Below are 20,117 nucleotides of genomic sequence, written 5' to 3'. Positions count from 1 at the left end.
CTCCAGCACGGTCCAGCTGCAAGGAGAGCAGCATCTCTCTTCTACACTGGGATCTCCTTGGAAAGTAAGGACTCAAAACCTGAGGGGAAGGTTTCAGTGGGCTACAGTGGGCTGTGGCAGCAGCAAAGCCTGGCGGTTTGTTAGCAGGTGGCAGAACAAAGGAGGAAGGAGTCTCTCCTGTGTGCATCTGACCTGCCAAGCACAGCCTGCGTCGGAGAAGAAAGACAGTCCTAAAAGGGACATCTTGCTTTGCACCATGGCTCATTTCTGCTCCCTTTGCTATCAGCAATGTCCCACGTCCAAGTGCAGACAGGAGTTACTGTCGTGGGTTTTTCTTTTTCAAAATACCAACACCTCACACTTATGTCAAACAGCAATTTGCTTCGTAAATCTCTGTGGCATTGAAATCAAATGGTGTGTGTGCACACAGCCATCCAGACTTCTCCACTGTGATCCACACAAAACTCATCCACTTACTCAACACGTGTAATAGTTATGCGACGGATTATCTGCCTCTGGAAACAAGATGTTATTGTCCACTTCCAGATTGCTAAGGTGCATTTGAATAGGAGTAACTGCCACTTTCAGTCCTGATAATGAGGTTCAAATCAAAACTGATCTAAAATTAATTTATATGCACGAGGAGATTAGTATGCAGCAAGTATTAACTTCAAAGGGAAGTGCACATCTTCATGAAAACACACTTTCTCTTTGACATGCAACTGTTAAATAATACTGGCCCTTGTAGTCTAATAAAATACATGTACATTTTCAGCACAAAAATAGCCCTTCAGTTTTATTTACAGATATTAATATTTTAATAATACATAACTTATTTTTCAAGTCTCTACTGAAGACAGGTGTCCTGTTTCCAGGAGATCCATAGAACCCTCTCACACCTAACATAGCACATCTTAATCACATTTTAATTCACAGACATGAAAAAGCCTATTTTTTCATTAAAGGAAATGGTGAAAACAATTTTTTTTTTTGTTTTTTACTTTAAGGTAAAGCCAGATATCTGTAACATTTAAATCTACAGCTCCCAGAACAGACAGAAAATTCAGAAGGCTTAATAAAATTCACATGTGGCTTGTTATTGCAGCTGCATATCAAATGCAAAAATAAGGTATTGACTGGTGCTGCTCGGACTAGCAGCTGCTGGAACTCTTTATTAAAATAAACCTGACGATTTTTAAAGAAAGAAAAATTACACATGATGTAATTTAAAGTAAGTGACAAATATGACTATGTATTTCAATGTTTGAGTTTCCTTTGTCTAATTCAAAATACAGATTCCTTTCTTCTTCCTATATAAGTTCCAGGACTTTGAATTGTCCTTTCTGCAGTAAGTTCCAGTCCCCAGAAGATTCTCTCAGCCTGTAAGAGCCTGCAGGGTATGTTCATGGGAGCAAGATGTAACAGGCACACAGAGCGAGGCCTCAGTGTAAAATACTCCTATATCCCTGAATATATTTCTGTTCAAAATGCACTTTTCCATGCTTAGAGTATGAGTTTATTTTAAAACTGTGCTGAAGAGGAATGCCTTTCACAACCCAAACCTATGGGATCCTACAGGTAGCATTTGCATTCCTCTTTTCATACATATAAAAACCCCAAAACATTAGGACTGGGAGGGAAAGAGCCACAGCACTCTGCAAATCATCAAGAACCCAAGTGTGGGACTGATGGAGGGAAAAGATGGAACAAGAGAGAAAAATGTATTGGGACAGGAAGAAAACGACGCTTTGGCAAATTAGAGAACACAGTAATTATTTCACTGACCTTCTCATAGGTCTCTGTTTGCTCAGAACCTGCCAGAGTCATTTCCAGTGGGAATGACAAATGTTCAGCTGAAAGAGTATGGAAGGGACCCGTTTCTGCAATAACTGTACCTGGAATCTTCAAAATTGTCATTAAAGACCTAAGAGGTTTCCGTGGGGCTGGGTTTGTGGCGTTAGTTTATTGGGTAAAACACCTGTCTATATCCAGGGTATAGAGGGTTCTACCTGGAGCATAATCTAGTTGTGTTAACATCTGATCAAATACAAATCATCATCTTGGAAGAAAAGAAGCTCTGACTTTCCCTCTACAAACCTGGTTTCCTTTAGAAAAAAAAAAAGGCTCTTCAAATGCACCTGAGGAAAAAGCCATATTTTCCCTTATGTATGCTCATGTGTCTCTGCTACCACTTACTGCTGGCATACGCTCCCACCTCTGCTGCACAGGAGCCCTCCAAGCAGGGCACTACCAGCAAAACCATCAGAGATTAGGAAAGCAGTACTGGGGCTGAGACATCTATGGGCAGCCCAGGTGGTTTAGGAGCTCAATACCCACTGAGTGGCAACAGACTGTAGCAAAAACCCATGAAATTGAAAAGTAATGAGTTAGGCACCTGCATCTCTAAATGGCTTCAGAAGAGGGCTTACAAGCTTCAGAAACGTTACCCTCAGGTCTCTTTACACATGTACATCTCTGCACAACCAGCACTGAGCTGGGCATGGTGGCTTGATGCAGGTATTCAGATCACAGCAAAAGAATACAGTGAATGAATGTGAAAAGAGGCAACAGATTTCACAAAATTCTCAACCAGAAAAGAGAGAAGAAAGTCATATTATGCAGCACAGGAAAGAGTATTTAACAGGTGGCCAAGCTATTAGAGAAGCATTGGATTCTGCAAAAAGTATTACCTTCTGCATGAGCATGGCCAGCCCCTGCTGCACACACACTCCCCTCCTGCCCAGCAGACATACCAAGGAGGTAAATACAAGCCAGCAAGGAAATCAAATTAGCAGAACGACTGAAAGTTTCCTGACACTTTCTGCTCGTTCTCTATTCCCCGTCTGTGGGCTCAGTTAAATTTCAGTTTGTGTTTAAAATGAACTCTCATGCAAAAATTAATGTACCTCAAATTTCTTTTCTAATTTCTTTCCTAATACCAAACTCTGAAGTCCTACACGTTTCACTTGACAAAGCCATTAATTCAGTAATTTCACATAATTAAATCGAGCAAAGCAGAGTATTTAAATTGGAGCTAAGTGAAATATACTTCTGTGCGGCGCATGCTGTTAGAATTGTGCTGCATGCTATTCTGCTGCTGCTCATTTATTAATTTGGGATCAGCTGAAACGTGACACTGCGTAATAAGGAATGCACTGCCTTCAATAGAATCAGAAACAAAAAAATGTTAAAAACGTGAAGAAGTCAGAGAGAACAGTGAAATCAAGCACTAAAACGGAACAAGTTAACCCCTCTGAATGAGCCCTCAGCAGAGCACTTCTGTACCCATCTGAAACCTGCACTCAGGTTTGCCCTTTCCTCTGCCATGACTGATTTCTGGCTAGAGGTTTCCAGCTATTTACCCCTGGAATAGGAAGTGAGCTGCACCAGTTCTCCAGCGTGGTGATCCTTTTAGCAGTGCTAACACTTTTTCTCCTAACATCTTCCTGCATTCTTTTTTCTAGCCCTATGTGGTAAAGAGTGTGAAAAGACATTTAAAAGAGTTAAAGCTAAAATGACTTCCAAGTTTGTCTCCCTCAGCTGCTCCTCTCATTGGGCAGGCCCAAGTGTCAGAGCAGGAGACAGCAGTGTGGGACAAAGCATCAGGGACCTGGCAGAGCCCTTAGATCTACCATGAGGTTGAGGCATGGTTAAACAAAACGTACAGAGAAAACCCTAGGTACGGGTTTTGCTCATAAAGGAGCAGTAAAAGGGAAGAAATTCAGATGGCAGATAATCCAAGTAGTGGAAATATTTTCTATCATTAACAAAAGTCTCTCCAGAATAACGCAGTGGATTTTTTCCTTTCCATCAGTGCTTTCTGCTTCTCAGGTTTCTTACGAACAACTTTAATTGGGCTCTTCCAGATATGCTGAAAGTTTCTCCACTTCTTCCTCAGCCTCAAAGGACACCTGTGAAAGGTGCAGCTCTGGACTGCTCATGATAACCCTCACCAGGTACAGCTCATAATGACCCGTTCCCATTAATGGAAAGGGGGGTGGGGAATACTGTTGCAATTAAGCTTGTGAAGAGTTTAGTTGGAGAGAAATTAGATTTATTTACATGCTGCTCAGTTGCTGATGAAGCACCAGCTATTTGATAGAACTTCTAATTAACCCTAATTTAGTTGATATGCTCTTTAGCAGCCTGTGTACTCTGCACTAGGTAAAAAGTAGTAATAACAACAAAATTACCCATTTTTAAGTAGAACATTTCTTGAAGGGGGGGAGGGAGGAAATCCCAACTTCTTGACTTAAATTCTTGAATTTGCAATATAGTTGCTGACAAGTAAGAAGATAGAAGCACACATGAGAACTTCATCTACAAAATCCATCCTGCTTTTTCAACAGCCAACCCCCACAGCTCACATGGGCATGGCCACTGTGCCCACAACCCCCCAGCTGATACGGAAAAAGAGATTTGGGGTTTCTTTGGACACTTCCACCCAATCCACACCTATCACAGCTACGATTCTATTTTTACCACAATTCCACTTCCTGCATCCTTGGCCAATTATGAGTCTGGGCCACAACATTCATTAACCAGCTATGGTTTTAAAATATTTCATTACAGTATCAAGCTAAAAATCACTTAATGGTTATGTATAATGTGTTTTCTCATTTAATAGTTCACTGGCAGCTCTGCCACGCTTCCAGTGCCTGTGGTGTATCTGTGGGTTTCTTTGCAACTCAGAAAGATGCTAAAAATACAACCTCAGTATATATTAAAAAAACTCCTTAAAATTCAGTAGGTCTTATAAACCATTCTAGAAGAAGAGCAACACCAATTCTTATTTCGATTTCACTAGTAAAACACCACAAACAACAAGAACTACTTTTTGTAAGTAAGGGTGAAAAAAGGAATTTAATTCTGTTACACAGAAGCACCTATGCTTGCTCATCACAACACAAACCCAGAGATGGAAAGAGCATTTGCAGAAGTGATATTCCTCACATCTCCAACATTGCAGCTATTTCCACACACAATATATAGAGAAAACAAGGGGGGGGGGAAATGATGATTTCTGCACCATTCCATTCAGAAAATGCTTTACCAATGTGGTTATTAGGCAACTTCTGCAAGATTTCAGAGTGAAATTCGCCTTGATCCCAAAAAAGTACCATTTTCCCTGTACAACCTTTTTTTCTTAAGGTTATAGACCAAATGTTGCTCTCAGTTATACCTGGCTAACCCTGCTGATTTTGTGTCTGCTGCCTGGATGTTGCTGTGAAAATTTGGCAATAAGTGTATTTTGTTTAATATGATCAAGGAAGATAAGTCAAACATTTTGGGGTAGGTTTCTGTGGTTTTGTTTGTTTTGGGCAGGAGAGTGAGGTTTTTTTGTTTCATAGAACATTTCTTATGCATAAATGGTCACCTGGATCATGTGCTAAACACAAAGAGCCTGATACGAACTACTATCACTGTTTAAGCTCAAGTTTTCTCAGTGTCTATACAGAACACAAATTCTGTAGAAATTAACAACAGCAGCGTTACCAACTGATCATTTTTCTGCAACATAACCTACTTGATGAAACCAACAGTGCAAAACTGAAGTCTCCCCTATTGTCACTGAAAGAAGAACGACAGACTACATACATCTTTTTTGAATTTTATCAAAATTATGGAGAGGGAAATTTCCATTCAGAACACTGCTCAAGATTGCCCAGTGCAAAATTACTTGGAGACTTTTAAATGAACATAATAAGGAAAAAGGCAATGATATCTCTGTTGCTACAGTTCTATCTCCTTGATGTGTCAGCAAGAACTGCTTCATGTAGCCCTTAATGGGAGAAGGCTAATTCAAGTCTGAGCTACACGATTATTTTAACAAAAGCCACAAATGAAATCAAGTTAAGATGGAATTAATCAGTCTGTCAGAATGATACATTTATGAACAGCAAAAACATCTGATTTAATTCTTTTCATAAAGAAATAAGTCTCCAGGTTTTTGTCTGAGTATAAAAACAACCAATATCTCCATTTGTATTCAGTTGTCTGTCAAATCGGGGCACAGAAATTCAGTTTCATTTAAGTCACCTATAGCCACCATCCAAGCTAAACAATACCACTAAGCATAAGTCTTCCCTGTGTCCAGCTCCAAGGGCTCCAAACATCCTCTCCATTCAAGGAGACCTAGGGAAAACCCCTGCTCCTTCTTTCAAGGACAGGGACACCACACTCTGCTTCCCCACTTTGTTTGGGGTCTGCAGGTGAGCAGGTAGTGCAGAGCCATTGTTTTTCACTCGCTTACCTCCTCCAAATGTTCCTTTCTGCTGATTCAGACAATAGATGAAGACTAAACACACACAGCCAGAGCAACAAATCTAACTTTCAGACCATTGTCAGAGGATTTTCTGCCAGGCTGCTTGAGTTGGCCCCAGCTCACAACGTACACAGAGGCACACGACTAGCGGGCGCCTTCCCACCATATTTCTCTCAATTTGAAAATTCTCTCTAGCTTTGGTTCAAACAACAGCCAGAGCCTTAAAAAACATACACATGCTCTGCAAAGAGCCTCACCGTGCCAGTGGTTTTCTTTAGCCAAGTAAAAAGTTTCCAACCAAGAGGGAAGAAATTTGCCTACAGGGTCCCTTCCATTTTATGCCAGCAAATAACTCACTTCAGAAATACTGTGGCTTTCAGCATTGAGATGTTTAGAGGGGAAAGCGTGGGATGAAGCGAGACGTGAAATCCCATCACCCCACTGCAAGGAACAGCGCTGTTAAACATCTCAGTTTTCTTTTTTGAGTTTACTAAGAAAATGTAAGAGCAGAGTCACTAACTAGAATGAGTAAGTTTAAGGAAAAAAGTGTTTTCTTTAGTTGTAATTATGCAATAAAATTTCACAGCTCTTTAAAGCACCTTTCAGGTTTGAAACACAGAAGTGTATCAGTAAAAAATAAACTCGTCCCTGCTGCAGGAGCCTGGAATGTGAGAGCTCAAAACCACAGCTCTTCCTTTCTCTGAGGGGAAACAAGCCTTTCCCCAAACACAGCATCTACAAGTTTCAATCCAGCAACAAAGGTGCTGAGCTTTCTGTATCTAGAAAATTGTGTCAGGAAAATATATTGCATGGATTCACTTCAAATGTATCAAAGGTATCAATGTATCAAAGGAGAGTGGTTATTTCCAGGCAGAATTACCATGCTGCTGTTTGAATTCCACAAAGCTGAAGGAGTCCTCCTTTATCTGTTGCAAACTGCCAGCTTATACTCAAGGAAACAGCCTAAAACGCCTATGTCGAAATCCACACATTGTTCAGTAGCTTTCAGAGTACTGCCATCCTGACATATGTTTACATTTTTATTGCTAATTGATTTACCCCTTCTGAAGGAGATTCCTTGAACAGGAGGTGTCTCTTCCTTCTCCCTTTTAGCCCCGTGCTCCAGCTTCATTACAACCCCAGCACTGTTGCCAAAATGAGATATTGCCTCATTTTTGGTACCGTGCCCTTGAAGGCATCTTATTAGAAAAGACCATTTCTTAATTAACATTTTTGATCTTTAATCTATTACACATCCCTTTAATCCCATACGGAGGAGCTTTTGGCCCACTTCCGTGGCGTGGCGGTGGGAGGCAGTGGGCTGGCAATTTGTGCTGAGGGCTGTCTCCCAGCTGGGCTCTGCTGCGGCCGGCTGCAGGGCTGGCTCTGCTCTCGTTGGTCAGCACCACACATTTGCATCTATTATTGCGTTGTATGTTTTTCATAAAGACTTTAGAGAGTCACTGCTCAGATAACAGGCACAAGGGCAAGCTTGCAGATGAGATCAGGCTTCAGCAAGTGGCTGTCGAATTCTTAAAAGAAGCAGCAAAAATCTTAAGTGGGAGGATTTAGTGGATCGCCAACACGTGAAGTGTTAAGAAAAGTACAATGTTAAGTCCCTTACATCATTTTACTTGCAAATAATTACAGCAATTACAGTGTGCTAACCGGCAATTAACATTACAGGCTTCACAACTCACCAGAATTTTTTAAAACACGCTGTGGCCCTATGTAAATTGTCTCTTTGGTACTTCTGATTTGGTGGCTGTATGAGCTAATGGCTACACATTAGCTCAGCAGATCTCGGAACAGAATTGTCCACGTGCCAGATAATTTAATTAGAGGCTTGATCTTGTCAGAGCTTTATGCAACACAGTGCTTCCAAGCAAAATGTGTGGGTTTTCTCCTTTCGCTTTAGTGTTTTGTGACCATCTAATAATTTCTACTAAGGAACACCAAAGCCATCTGAAGGAGAAAGGAGGCATGGCTAGTAAAACACTCAGGCAGGCAACTTCAGTCCCAAGTGTGACGCATTAAAAAAGATATGTAGAACAAGTCACACTGAGCACCTATTCCATGCACACCCCAATCTTTTGCCAGGTCTCTGCACACATCTATTAAATCTTCACCACACTGTTACTCAGTCCCAAAAAAGACAAAGGTCACTTGTCTCCAAGTGAGAGCCATAGGGTATCTCAAATCTCATTATAAATGGTCCCATCTAACAGCTTTCTCATTTGAATTTATACACAACAAATACGAGATTATTAGATGAGCTCAGTTCACTGTGACAACAGCATTGTAAATCCTTGCAGTGAGACCAAAAAAAGGCTACTTTAGACACTAACCACCAGAACTACAAATGTATCTTCTATTATGGGAAATTCTAGACGATTATTAACATTTTTTAAAATATTTTTTAATGAGTGTTTGGTCTTTATTTCTGTTTTCTACACATTCTCACACTACATTAACCATGCTACGATAATCTTAACAGTTCAAGACAGTTTAACCAAAAATAAGGCAGTTACAACTACAGAAACTTTCACAAGTCAGGTCAATGTGGAGTAGGACCCACTAGAGGTCCCTTCCAACCCAAATGATTCTAGTTTCCTGTACTGAATAAGCAAAGATTGTCTGGGCAAAGCATCATAAAATTTCAAGCAGCTCTTCACTGCAGAGTTTCACATCAATGTCCTTACTCAGCCCAGAAAACAAAGCAGTGAAGCTTGTTTATTCCATTTGCGTTTCTTCTTTTACAACCTTGTTTATAAACCCCCATTCTCATGACTGGTACAATTTGGTTTCTTCAAGAAGAATGATTCCTGAGGATCCACCACTGTGCCAGTATTTTTTTTTATTTTTCTCATTTCAGCAAGATGCCAATGTAATACATTCTGTTACTCCTGTTTCACATTTATTCAGGCTGGGAGCTCTGAGCTACCAGTTAAAACTGCAATGTGTAATCTATTCAAAGGAGAACAGAAGTTTGTGAAAACCAAAGAAACTGTTCACCAGGAGACTTTCCTTCGAGTCTTCAGCTGTCTGATTTCATCCACTGCAATTGCTTTCTATAGCAGCATGGTTTCAGCTTGCCTGGCTCCTACCAGCCAGCCAAAGCAGACTGGGAAAAGCTAAGCCACTGACCTGCAGAAGCAACACAAAGCAAGATGGGCTGGCAAGGGCCCATCAGTCCTGGAGCTGGAGCCCTCTGGGAAGGTCGACTTGCAGCATGGTGCACACTGCATGATGCAGAGACAAGGCAGTACAGGCACAAGGCACAAAGATGACTTTCTAATAGGTAGGGAGGCTTAATTAACATTTGTGAAGTACTGTGAGATACTAAAATAGAAATATTTACCAAAATAAGCTACAGAAAGCACAGTTTACCTGACCATTCAGTCTACTTCTGTCCCCAAATCCAGAGTGTGGCAGAATTGGGTAAATTAGAGATGAGAAGGACTTACCAAGTGATTTTATCCATCCCTGCTAACATTAAGACCATTCCTACAGTGTATTTTCAAACACTTTGTCCAGTCCAGTTAGAAAATGACCAGAGCAATAGGAGATAATACCAGAGTCTATTAGATCCCACTACAGGGAAATGTTTCCTGATAATCAGCCTAGCATCTCTTTTGCTTTACTTTAGCCCATTACTGCTTGTTATGCCCCTGAAGGCTATTGTAAACAACAAATACAATTTACACAGACAAGGTTCATCTAATCACAACCCTCTGCTTGGACAGCAAGAGAGGATAACGTAGCATCATTGGAAAGAAACACGAGAATAGTGAGATGATAGGAGGGAGCTATGCTGTGTCTTGCTCCTCTCCAGTGCTCCCTGCAACTCCATGGCAGCATCCTTCACTGAGATGTTTGTACCCATGAGAGACCTGAATGCAAGCCATGGATACAGAGCCAGGAAGGCCATGCCTGAGGGCCCACCCATGAAGGTGAATGACTGACCTTGGCAGTGCGAAGAAATGAAACAGCATTGCAGCCAGGCGCCAACAAGCACACCTTCAAATAAAACACTAGTTTGTTGCAGGGAAAAAGCATTGCTGGAAAATGAGGATATGACCTCGTGGAGGATGACCCCTGCCAGCCCCAGGAGGATACATTCACGTTCACTACCGGCCATGCCAATGTTTTTTTTTGCATTTCTGGCAAGATGCCCCTGACAAAAGATCCTACCTGAATGTCCCCCAACCCATAGAAGCCCTGTGCCAGCAGATACACCAAAATCCCAAGACTTCACATGAAGTTAACTTGATGAGATACTCCCAGATTCAACTAGAATCTTGCTGCCATCCCCCCTTGCCATCCCAGTGTGTGGGAGCTCACAGCCTCTCGCCAGGCAGCGGGTGCCACCGCTTAGTCTAGGGAAATATTCCTTTATAGATGCTTCTTGTAGCAATTTAGCGTGGCTGGCTTTAGGTCCTATGAAGCTTGGCAACACAAACAGCACAGCGATATACCACACTTGCTCAGCTTCCTTTAAGCAGACTGATTTTCCAGCAGACATTGTCTTTAAAAAGCCTGGGAACAGGTGGGTGATGAGGTAGGGGGAGCACTCAATAGCTCACTTTGAAATGAGCTTTTCTTTCCTCATTTCTTTTACCATGGAAATTAATTCTCCTCCTCTGTGCTATCACTTTAATTTTCCCCATTAACATTTTTAATACTAAGTATTTTCTAGGAAATGCCAGTAATACACAGGTGTGTGCTTCTAATTTAAATACTAACACCCATGCTGTGTTCACATCTGAAGATCGCTCCTTCTTGCCGGAGATTCCCTCCCCAAACAAGAGGGAAACACCTATGGCACCACACCACCAGAGACGCTTTTCCACAGCAGATGCGTGTGTTGGTGCTGTGCCCAAGGAAGCTCATACTCAGTCCTTCTTTCCCTGAAGGCCACAGGATGTCGGTCAGCCCTCTGGGACACCAGGGTACCCCCTTAGCTCCAGCCAACGGCTTCCTCTGGCAGTGCCATGTCCCACTTCACACCAGCCCAGGAGCGCTGGGAGCAGACTTGCTCCCAGGAAGCCCTCGTGCCTGCAGATGCAGAGTTGTGCCGTGAGCTCCTACAGGCAGAGTAATCTGGGAAGGGTTTATAATTACTCACATTGTTTCTTTTTATATTATCCTGACTCCAAAACCCCTACATCTGTCTTGGATGTTCACTCACCACCTTATTATCCGAGTATCACTTTCTATCACTTCATTCTGTGTTTGAGAAACCACTACCAAAAGTACTTTCTTTTTAAAAGACAAATCAGCATTTATAAGTACAAGACAGAAGTTAAGAATTACATTTTACAATTAGGAAAGGAGAAATTTTATTTCCCTTTTCTGAAAGGACACATTACTATGCCACATTATAAAAACCCACACATGTTACTGAGGAAAATAACTGTTCAACTTAGAATAAATGAGGGATGCAGCAGTCACAGCTACAAGCCCCCCTTCTAGTTTGCATTTATTTGGGTTTTGGCTTCTTCCAAAGCTGATATTTAATATTTTGAGAGCTTCAGACTACATTGACTGGGCTGCACACTGCAGGTCCATGCAGATACAAAAATGCTATTTTAAAAGCCAACATAAGAAAGCCAACCAGTTAAGATCAAACATTTCATAATATATTGAATAAATACCCAACTAAGAAAAGCTATTAAAGTTTCTTATGTTCTTTGCTAAGTTCAAAGGTTTATTTCTTTGGAAATCCTTTACACACTGTAATCAGAATCTTCTCATACTGATTTACTAATGAAGGCAGCTTTTAGAAGATAGCACAGCTTGTGAAGGCACTCAGGCCAGGTAATTTTAGAGTACTTGCAAGATAACAGGTTTGTAATGCCCACTGTATTGTGACCGATGTCTGCAGCAGAAATCCCAGAATTTCATGTTGAGAGTGCTTTGGGGGGGTGTTTTTTCATCATTCCGCCATTCAGAAGTTTAAAAAAGGACAATACACGAAACATATAGAAGTAGAGAAAGAGAGTTAGGTGTCTAATGGAGGACAGCCTCTCTCATCTGGACCTTCCTGACTTAATCCTGACACAGTCCATGCCCAGGAGCAGTAGAGCCTCTGTGGGAGCTGCCAGAGCAGAGACAGCCCTGGGTACCATGAGACCACAGGGGATGAGGATCTGCAAAGACAGGGACCTTGCTGGGTACCAGGCAGTGGGCCATGCAAGCCCGGGGTGCCTTGGGGACAACAAACTGCAGAGCCAAAACAGACCTCCAAAAGGGGAAAGGTGAGGAAGGAGAACACATTTTCTGTAGCTTATATGAATAAACAGGAAAAAAAAGTTAAGGCATGAATACTTGTGGGGGCAAGTCTCTAATGGCCTCATGAGACCCCAGCTTTCTCATCTGTTTTGCTCCTTTAGCAGCCAAAATAAAATCCAGTCCTACAAAACAGAGAACAGAAACCCTCAACACTTAGGGACAGCATGCAGCAGCAGCATTGGGATGATAAAACTGATGGTGGAGGACAGCACAGTGAACAGCTAGGAGGGAACAGGCAGGGAGAGCCCCAAGCAGCACAGATGGCATTAAAAACACCCCAGCAGAGGTTCCAGTAGCCCTGAGCACAAATAAGGCTCTAAACTACACCAAGATGTTCCTTCTCGGAGGATATCAAGGGAAAATTGTGATTAACATAACTGGGAGACGCCATGCAAAGCGGAAGACAAGGGAAAAGGAGTGACCACAGGGTGGTTTTCTTTAATTTTGTGGTTCATTTCTCAAAAGCTACCGCTTCCTCTTTTTTTTCCTCCTTAAAGGAAGGAGACTTTAGAAGAAATTGCAGAAGGCAATTAAAAAAAATCTGAAGTCCTGTATTGTAAAAAACAAGCACATGAGAGAAGTCCTCATGGCAAAACATCAAATGTCTGTGTCCTAAAATGTTGTGGGGTTGGGTTTGTTTTCGTGTTGTGCTTTAACACATCTCTCGCACGTGTGCCTAGCTGCAGCAGCGAGCTCAGTGGCAGGGATGGGAAATCTGGAGCTAATGGGAAAAGGGGAGAAAACCAACCTGTAATTTATTTTCATGACTTTTGGAATGTTATAATTGAATTATGCTAATGTTACGTGTTAATGGATAGTTGGACACTAGCATTGGAGTGACCTCTCCAGTGACAAGCACTGCAGAGATGGCCCCACATTCTGCAAACACACATTCTCCAGCACTCAGGCTAGGGCTCCACAATACCCCATCTCCCAGATTCTTTCGTGGTCAGTATTATAACCTATAGCTGACCACAAAAATAAGATAAATTTAGTTACCTCAAAAGCAGACACAAAACAGCCCTGGCTTTTTGGTCTGCAGGCTCCCAAGGAGAAGGCACAATCTGGTCTCTTTGCCCCAGACAATTCAGCCAAGATTCCCCGAGGCCTCACAGTCAGTCTAATGAGAAACTCCCCAGCAACCCCCATGTAAAATGCTTTCATAGGTCTTTAAAATGCCTTAAATTCTCTATATATTTAGTAAGACTTTTTACTACTTTAAAATGTCCCTTGTTGCTCCTCAAGATAATACTCTTGTGATGTATTACAATAGCAATGCAGCACTGTCTGGCTGGACACTTGCTTTACAAAACACTGAATGTTATTTTCCTCTTGGCTTCGAAGCAGCAGAAACCTATTTTGCAAAGGAGAGGCAGGTGCTTGCCTGGCCCCCCAGCAGCTCTGCCCTGCCCTACCCACCCTCCATGACACTTCTGGAGCAAGACAGACAGGCTTCAAGGGCTGCAAGTGCTGTTAAGAGTGAAAAGCAGGGGGAAGGAGTACTCTGCTATGCTCTTCCTTTGGGACAGAAAACATATCTGCTTCTTACACAGAAAAACACTACTGACCTGTTATTTAACAGCAAGCTAAATCCTCAGATTAAGAGAGGAAAGGAAAAGCTTTTTTCCCTTCCTTTTACATTAAGGAAAAAAATGTTTACAAGACCTGAAGAGGAAGGAAATTCACTATATGCTCATTGTTAAGCAGGGCTGGTGGACACCCAGATTATTTACACTGGCATGAGGGCAGCTTCTGCCTCCTTATAAAATTTTGCTGATTCTCTAGGTTAATAAATAGCCTCTAAGTTGTGGTCATTAAAAAAAAAAATCATAAAACTATTTATTTAGAGTAACTGAAGAAATTCCTCGATGCAACTATGCCAAAGTTTGGATCACTGCAAAGCATTTCGCCTTTGCAGGCTTTTACCAGTTAGAGCAGACAGCAACTTGTGCACAGACTCTATCCTAGGAAGAAACACAGGATTTCTGATGCCAGCAAGTCCACTGTCAAATTTCCATGAGCTGCACTAAGCAGCTGCCACAAGCAGCCCCTTGCCCAGTGCCACGGTCCAGACAGTGATGCACCAGCCATTTGCCTTCAGCGCACTTCAACAGCAGAGCAGCCCACCATGAGACACGGTGCACAGTCCCCAGAGTTTGGCATGTACAGCTTAGCACCTACAAAGGCTTGTGCCTGACCTGTAGATGGGCAGCTGTCAGAGACACCTGGACAAGCTCTATGACTGTATTTTCAACTCATACTCAAAATTATTTCCAGCACAGCCTCTACTGACTTGATGAATAAAATAAGATATAGCAGCAGAAGCACCTTCTCTCCCCACAACTGCAACTATGTGATAATTTTTTGAGGGCTTTCTTTAAAATACCAGCAAGAGAAAATAAAAAAATTCAAGCTCCATTCTAACCTGCTCTTGCTGTGCCTCTGCACCACACCACCCTGGGACTGCCGCTCCCCCGGCCCACAGCAGCTGCACAGAGTGCCAACAGGATTTTTCAGAAGTCGCTTTGTATGTGTTTGCACACACACAGAGATGTACAAACACATACAGGAGAAGAAGGGGGAGAAATATGTTAATTTGAAACATCTGGCAAATGTTTCAGAGTTAACAAGTCCCGGGTTTGGCCCTTTGAGTTGTTTTTTCTGTTGAGGGAATCAAGGAAGGGGAGGCAATTTTGTCATTTTGGGCCAGGGAAGGAAGGGGCATGAAACAAGAAGTTGAAGCATGTTTTTTCACCCTTTATTGAACTTCAGAATCACACTACTGGAGCTAATGCAAACAGGAAGATCATAAAAGAACATAATGAAAGTCTCGCACACTGGGACTGAGGGACTGGTTTCAGTTACTGAATATAGCTTTGGAGGCACACCACACAAGAGCCAGTGACTCCACACAGACACACCACCACGTATTAGGGCTTCTCAAGTAGTGTCTCAGTCATATTCCAACTTGCATCCTCTGTCCTGTGGACTGTGACCTGCCTTGACGGGATGCTGTATTGCATCTTTGTATACATGAAAGATTGACATCTGTAGTTATTAAAACATATTAAGAGGAAAATCCCCCAATTAGCACATATTTTCTTTAGGCTGCCATAAATGACACATACAATACATTTTATCCCACATCCAACGTCTTGAATGAGAGCTGTAATTATGGAAGTAAATGAAGAAAAATGGAGGAGACTCAACTAATTTGGGAAAACCCTTTCACAAGCTGTCTTTTACTTACAACACAGTCACCAATACTGTCCAGAAATCCCCAATTAACTCCTGCTCCACACAGAAATAATTTTCATGGCTGCTGTGTTGAACCCTGGCCTGTACTAAATTCAATACAATTCGAGACTTGTGATAGGCAACACGGGTAACTCCACTGCTCTGCTGCTTGAGACGAAGGTCAAGCAAGAGAGCTGGCGAGCGCTCTTTTCATGCGCCGTTAGCTCCAGGCACAAAGGAGCCTTCGACATCGCAGCTGGGGGTTTGCAGCAGCAGCAGCAATATTTGCTATCAAAGACCGGTGAAAACACAAGTAGTTTAAAACAGCCGTGGTGTCCAGAGAAGATGCACCCAGCACAACTCAGAGTGCAGTTGGTACAAAGTGAAATGGCACAAAGCGCCACACAAGGGCTGTTTATGTCTTCAAGACCAGCTAGATGCTGGCTGCAGTAAGAGAAGTCTCCTGTGAGCCAGTCTCCCTGTGACTCTTATAAAACCCAGGCTAACCAGGAATGCAGCACCATTGTTAATTTTCATACTACTGCTCAGTTTCTGAGTTGTTTGCACGTTGCTGCTGAGCTTTTAAGAGAATAGCATTGGGCAGTCCAGTATGAAGAGACCACAGAAATAGACTTGTTGGCTTTAATATCAAAAATATTCTGAGACCTTCATAAATGTTAAAGACATAATAGACAGTAAGATATCTTTACACAGGACACAGTGACTGAAGGTGTGGCTAGCTACTTTAAAGGCATAGTAATCTGATATTTACCATCACATTTGGGGTGTAAATACACATTACACAGCTACAGACAAACTTGCTTTATCCTGTTCAGTTTCTTGAGTCTGTCTTTATTCAAATTATCAATGTAACACTGATGAACAAGCCCCAGACACATGTTTAAGTGTTCCTAACATCAAGCAGACCAAAAACTGGTTCAAATGTTAAATCTTTTACCATGGCAATGTACCACTTTTATTCTCCAGCCCTGACAGTACTTTCTATTTTCCTCCGAGAGGAGAAATACACACATTCCAGTAGAGACCAGGGTTTAAAATTTCTATTAAAGCAGCTTTTATGTAATTAGATTGGAATGAATGTGCAACAGTGCCCATTGCAGAAAACTTCAAAGTGGTTATACTGGAGAAATCACAACCCGTTTCAGTATGCCCACAAGAAGAAAGAATGGCTCTCCAGAGGATAAGAGTATATTAGTCTCTGTATGTAATAGATTTTATTGACCATATGGAACTGATATAAAAATTGTGTTGCAGTGGGTAGTCTTGGATTTGAGACAGGAATGTGACATACAAAATACAGTTCCTGTAAAAAGCCTGGCAGCTTTCTGACAGTTTGTGCAATCAGAAGAACCTAAAATATTTACCTGATTGAGTCACTGATGAGTCCCAGGTCAAAGCAAAATCTGAAGATTCACCCTCTTCAACTGAAAAAGAACAAAAACAAGTTGTGATTGCTAAAACAAACCAACTGGAAAGCAAAGCAGTCAGAAAACGAGGTCCACTATGACTAAGTACTAAAGCAGACTTCTCTACTGGTGAAAAAGAACATACTACTGTCTAGAAAATTATTCATAAGGTGGAAATTTAGTAAAGAGATTTTTCCCTATGTTTTAACCTAAATATGCAATTTCTGTTTGCAGTTTTTTCCTGAAGAGGTAACGGAAAATTCACATGAAGTTTTAATACAGGCTTAAGGATTACTAGCTGCTAAATAGTCATATTTGAAACTTGGTACATTCACAACAACTTGCATGTGCAAAACTGCTACTGGAAACCCAGAGGTTGTTTTTGAAACAGATGCTGTAACAGATCACAGTAAAGAACTGTCCCATGAAGGGACAATTGCCTTATTTATGTCGTCTTACCATACCAGCCATATTCAAGTCTGAGTGGTATCTTAAGTTTTTTGGAGTTCAGAATTTGAATATACATGCAACCACATTCTGTAATGTGGTAGTCATAAATAACTGCATTTAAGGCTTGCTGATAGGAAAGCCAGGTGCTCAGCACTTGCAAGCGACATTTCTATAACCTTCTGCCTGTTAAGAAATATAAAATATCATTTGTGTCTTACATTCTTTAAAATAACCAACTGACGAGTAAAAAAAAAAAAATAGCCTATCTTGCTGTTACTGAAATCAGCATCAGTTTTACTAGTAACAGACTGGGCATTTGAAAGTGGTAGCTACAGAAATTCTTGTTAATTGAAAAAGTAGATAACCCTCACCTGCCTACTCTATACTGTGACACCAAACAAATTTAAATCACGGATCTTTATTTCCTGGTAAAAAGTATTTACTCCGTGTACTGAACAATCTCTGACCTTTTAATCTAAATTACATTGGATACAAAATACAAATTCTACCTAATTCTGCAACTGAAATCCAACCCACACTGCAAAGTCACAAAAACACAGCCTCTGTTGACCAGATGGGATCTGTACACCCAGGCTCTGGAACCTGCTCCAGCAATTACTTACATGGACTGATTATGTATGCTTTCATTACAAGATTCTCAATCTTATGCTTGCCCCTACATCCTCTCCTCCTCCCCCTCCCCTTATTTTTTTTCCAATCTGGGAAGGAATTCTGGCATCTTGTGAGCCTCTCTATCAGGTTGATGTCAGTGGTGACATGATGTGGCATTAGGAATAGTCACAATAATTTACATAGGCAGTGCCTCGGTTAATTTTGATTTTCTGTTGAGACCATAAACAAACACAATACCCTGCAAAGGGCACAGTGCTGCTCTTGTTACTCTGCAAGTTGACTAACAGAGGAGGAGTATGGAATTTGGACACTTCTTTAAAAAAAAAAAAATCAAATCATACTTGAGACACAGTTATAACTTTTTCACATAATATTACATTTCACATAATATTAAATTCCAGGGTGATAGAGAATAATAAGATACAAAGCTACAAGCTTATTGAAGCCATACCAGCAGTGTTCCCTGACAATGGCAGAGCAGGCTTGGCTTGTACATGCACTCTCCTAGGGGCTTACCTACCATTTTGTGTTCTGCAAACCACCATCTTGTTCTCATTTTGACCCATCTCTCAATAGATAAACTTTGGACATAGTTATGCTGTATACAATGTCACTCTTACACAAAAATATTTCATTTTAACATCAAACTCTACATACATTTGGGAGGTTTCTGTTCCAGAACTAAATAAGCTAAGTTGGCGACTCACGTACCTTACTCAAAACAGACAAGTGGAATGTCTTAGTATTATTTTATCCTTGACTGCTTTTTGGTTATCTTGCTTGGACAGTTTCTTATATTACTACCTTTATGCTGAAGCTTATTTCTTTACATTTTGTCTTGAAAAGAGAGGTTAAAAGAAAACCCACAAAAATCAGTCTGCTCAAAATACATAAAGGCAATAAATTCAGTCATAGTCCAGGAGAAGTATGTGGGATCAGCACTGGTCATTGGCAATTTCAGCAACATAGTGCCTTTCACATTGGTTAAACACCGGAGACTGCTCTAGTCCTTGAGCTGCTGTAGGGCAGCTGGCTCCAGCATGTAACAAAACCGTGTTTTTTGGAATCCCTTAAATGAGGGCAAAGGTTTGAGTCAGCCTCTGTTGGCATTAATTTGCTTTGCTCCCTAATGACTGAAAAGAGGACAGAGAACACACATGTGAAGATGACGGCACTTAAATTCACTTTGTATTACTGCAGTCATGGTTCCAGGTTCTGCCTCTCTATTTGCACAGACCCACCACATAGCCGACACTGCTGCAGAGGAGGCCGGTGGGATGGAGTCTCTTGAGCTTAGACACAGACAGATCTCCTTGTAACTGTTGCTCACATTGCTGTTCACCCTTTTTCTACGATTGTTTTTTTAAGCAAACAATACTTTTTTAGCAGCTGATCCTATGAAAAAAACTAACAGCCAAGCCCATGCCAAGAGGTATTGCTTTACTGGACCCATGATGCTTCTCTTGGGCAGCAGAACAGCACATCAAATTGTCCCTGTGGACAGCAAGCATGGTGCAGGGGCACTGCCAGCAGGGAGTCAGGACCCCAGACTGCTGACTGGGGTTACCCAAACGCATCCAGGCAGGACGCGACCACTAGGCAAGGCCAGGCTGATGCCACTCAGGACCAACACTCTGTGGGGTTTATGGAGTGTCACAGTGATGGTGACAGCCAGTCAGGAGCCCTGATCCCAGTACTTGATCCTCACCAGCCCATCCATCCGCCCACTACACCAGGCAGAAAAAACTAGGTGTTGGCTTTGTCACAGACATCAAGTATAATTGCAGGGAGACATTTACCTCTGCCATGCT

General features: G+C 41.7%; 1 protein-coding gene across 2 annotated transcripts in view; it reads right to left on the bottom strand.

Annotated features, from left to right (window-relative positions):
- Positions 1-20,117, bottom strand: part of ZNF423 (zinc finger protein 423) — a 230,447-nt gene that overhangs the window by 171,651 nt on the left and 38,679 nt on the right. For both annotated transcript variants that reach the window (XM_062007647.1, XM_062007648.1), the window contains exon 2: positions 17,182-17,241. In XM_062007647.1, coding sequence (XP_061863631.1) covers positions 17,182-17,241 — 60 coding nt within the window. The remainder of the gene's footprint in view (positions 1-17,181; positions 17,242-20,117) is intronic.

The sequence above is a fragment of the Colius striatus genome, chromosome 14, assembly GCF_028858725.1.
Source record: "Colius striatus isolate bColStr4 chromosome 14, bColStr4.1.hap1, whole genome shotgun sequence".
Classification (NCBI taxonomy): domain Eukaryota; kingdom Metazoa; phylum Chordata; class Aves; order Coliiformes; family Coliidae; genus Colius; species Colius striatus.
This window is presented reverse-complemented; position numbering and strand designations above follow the sequence as displayed.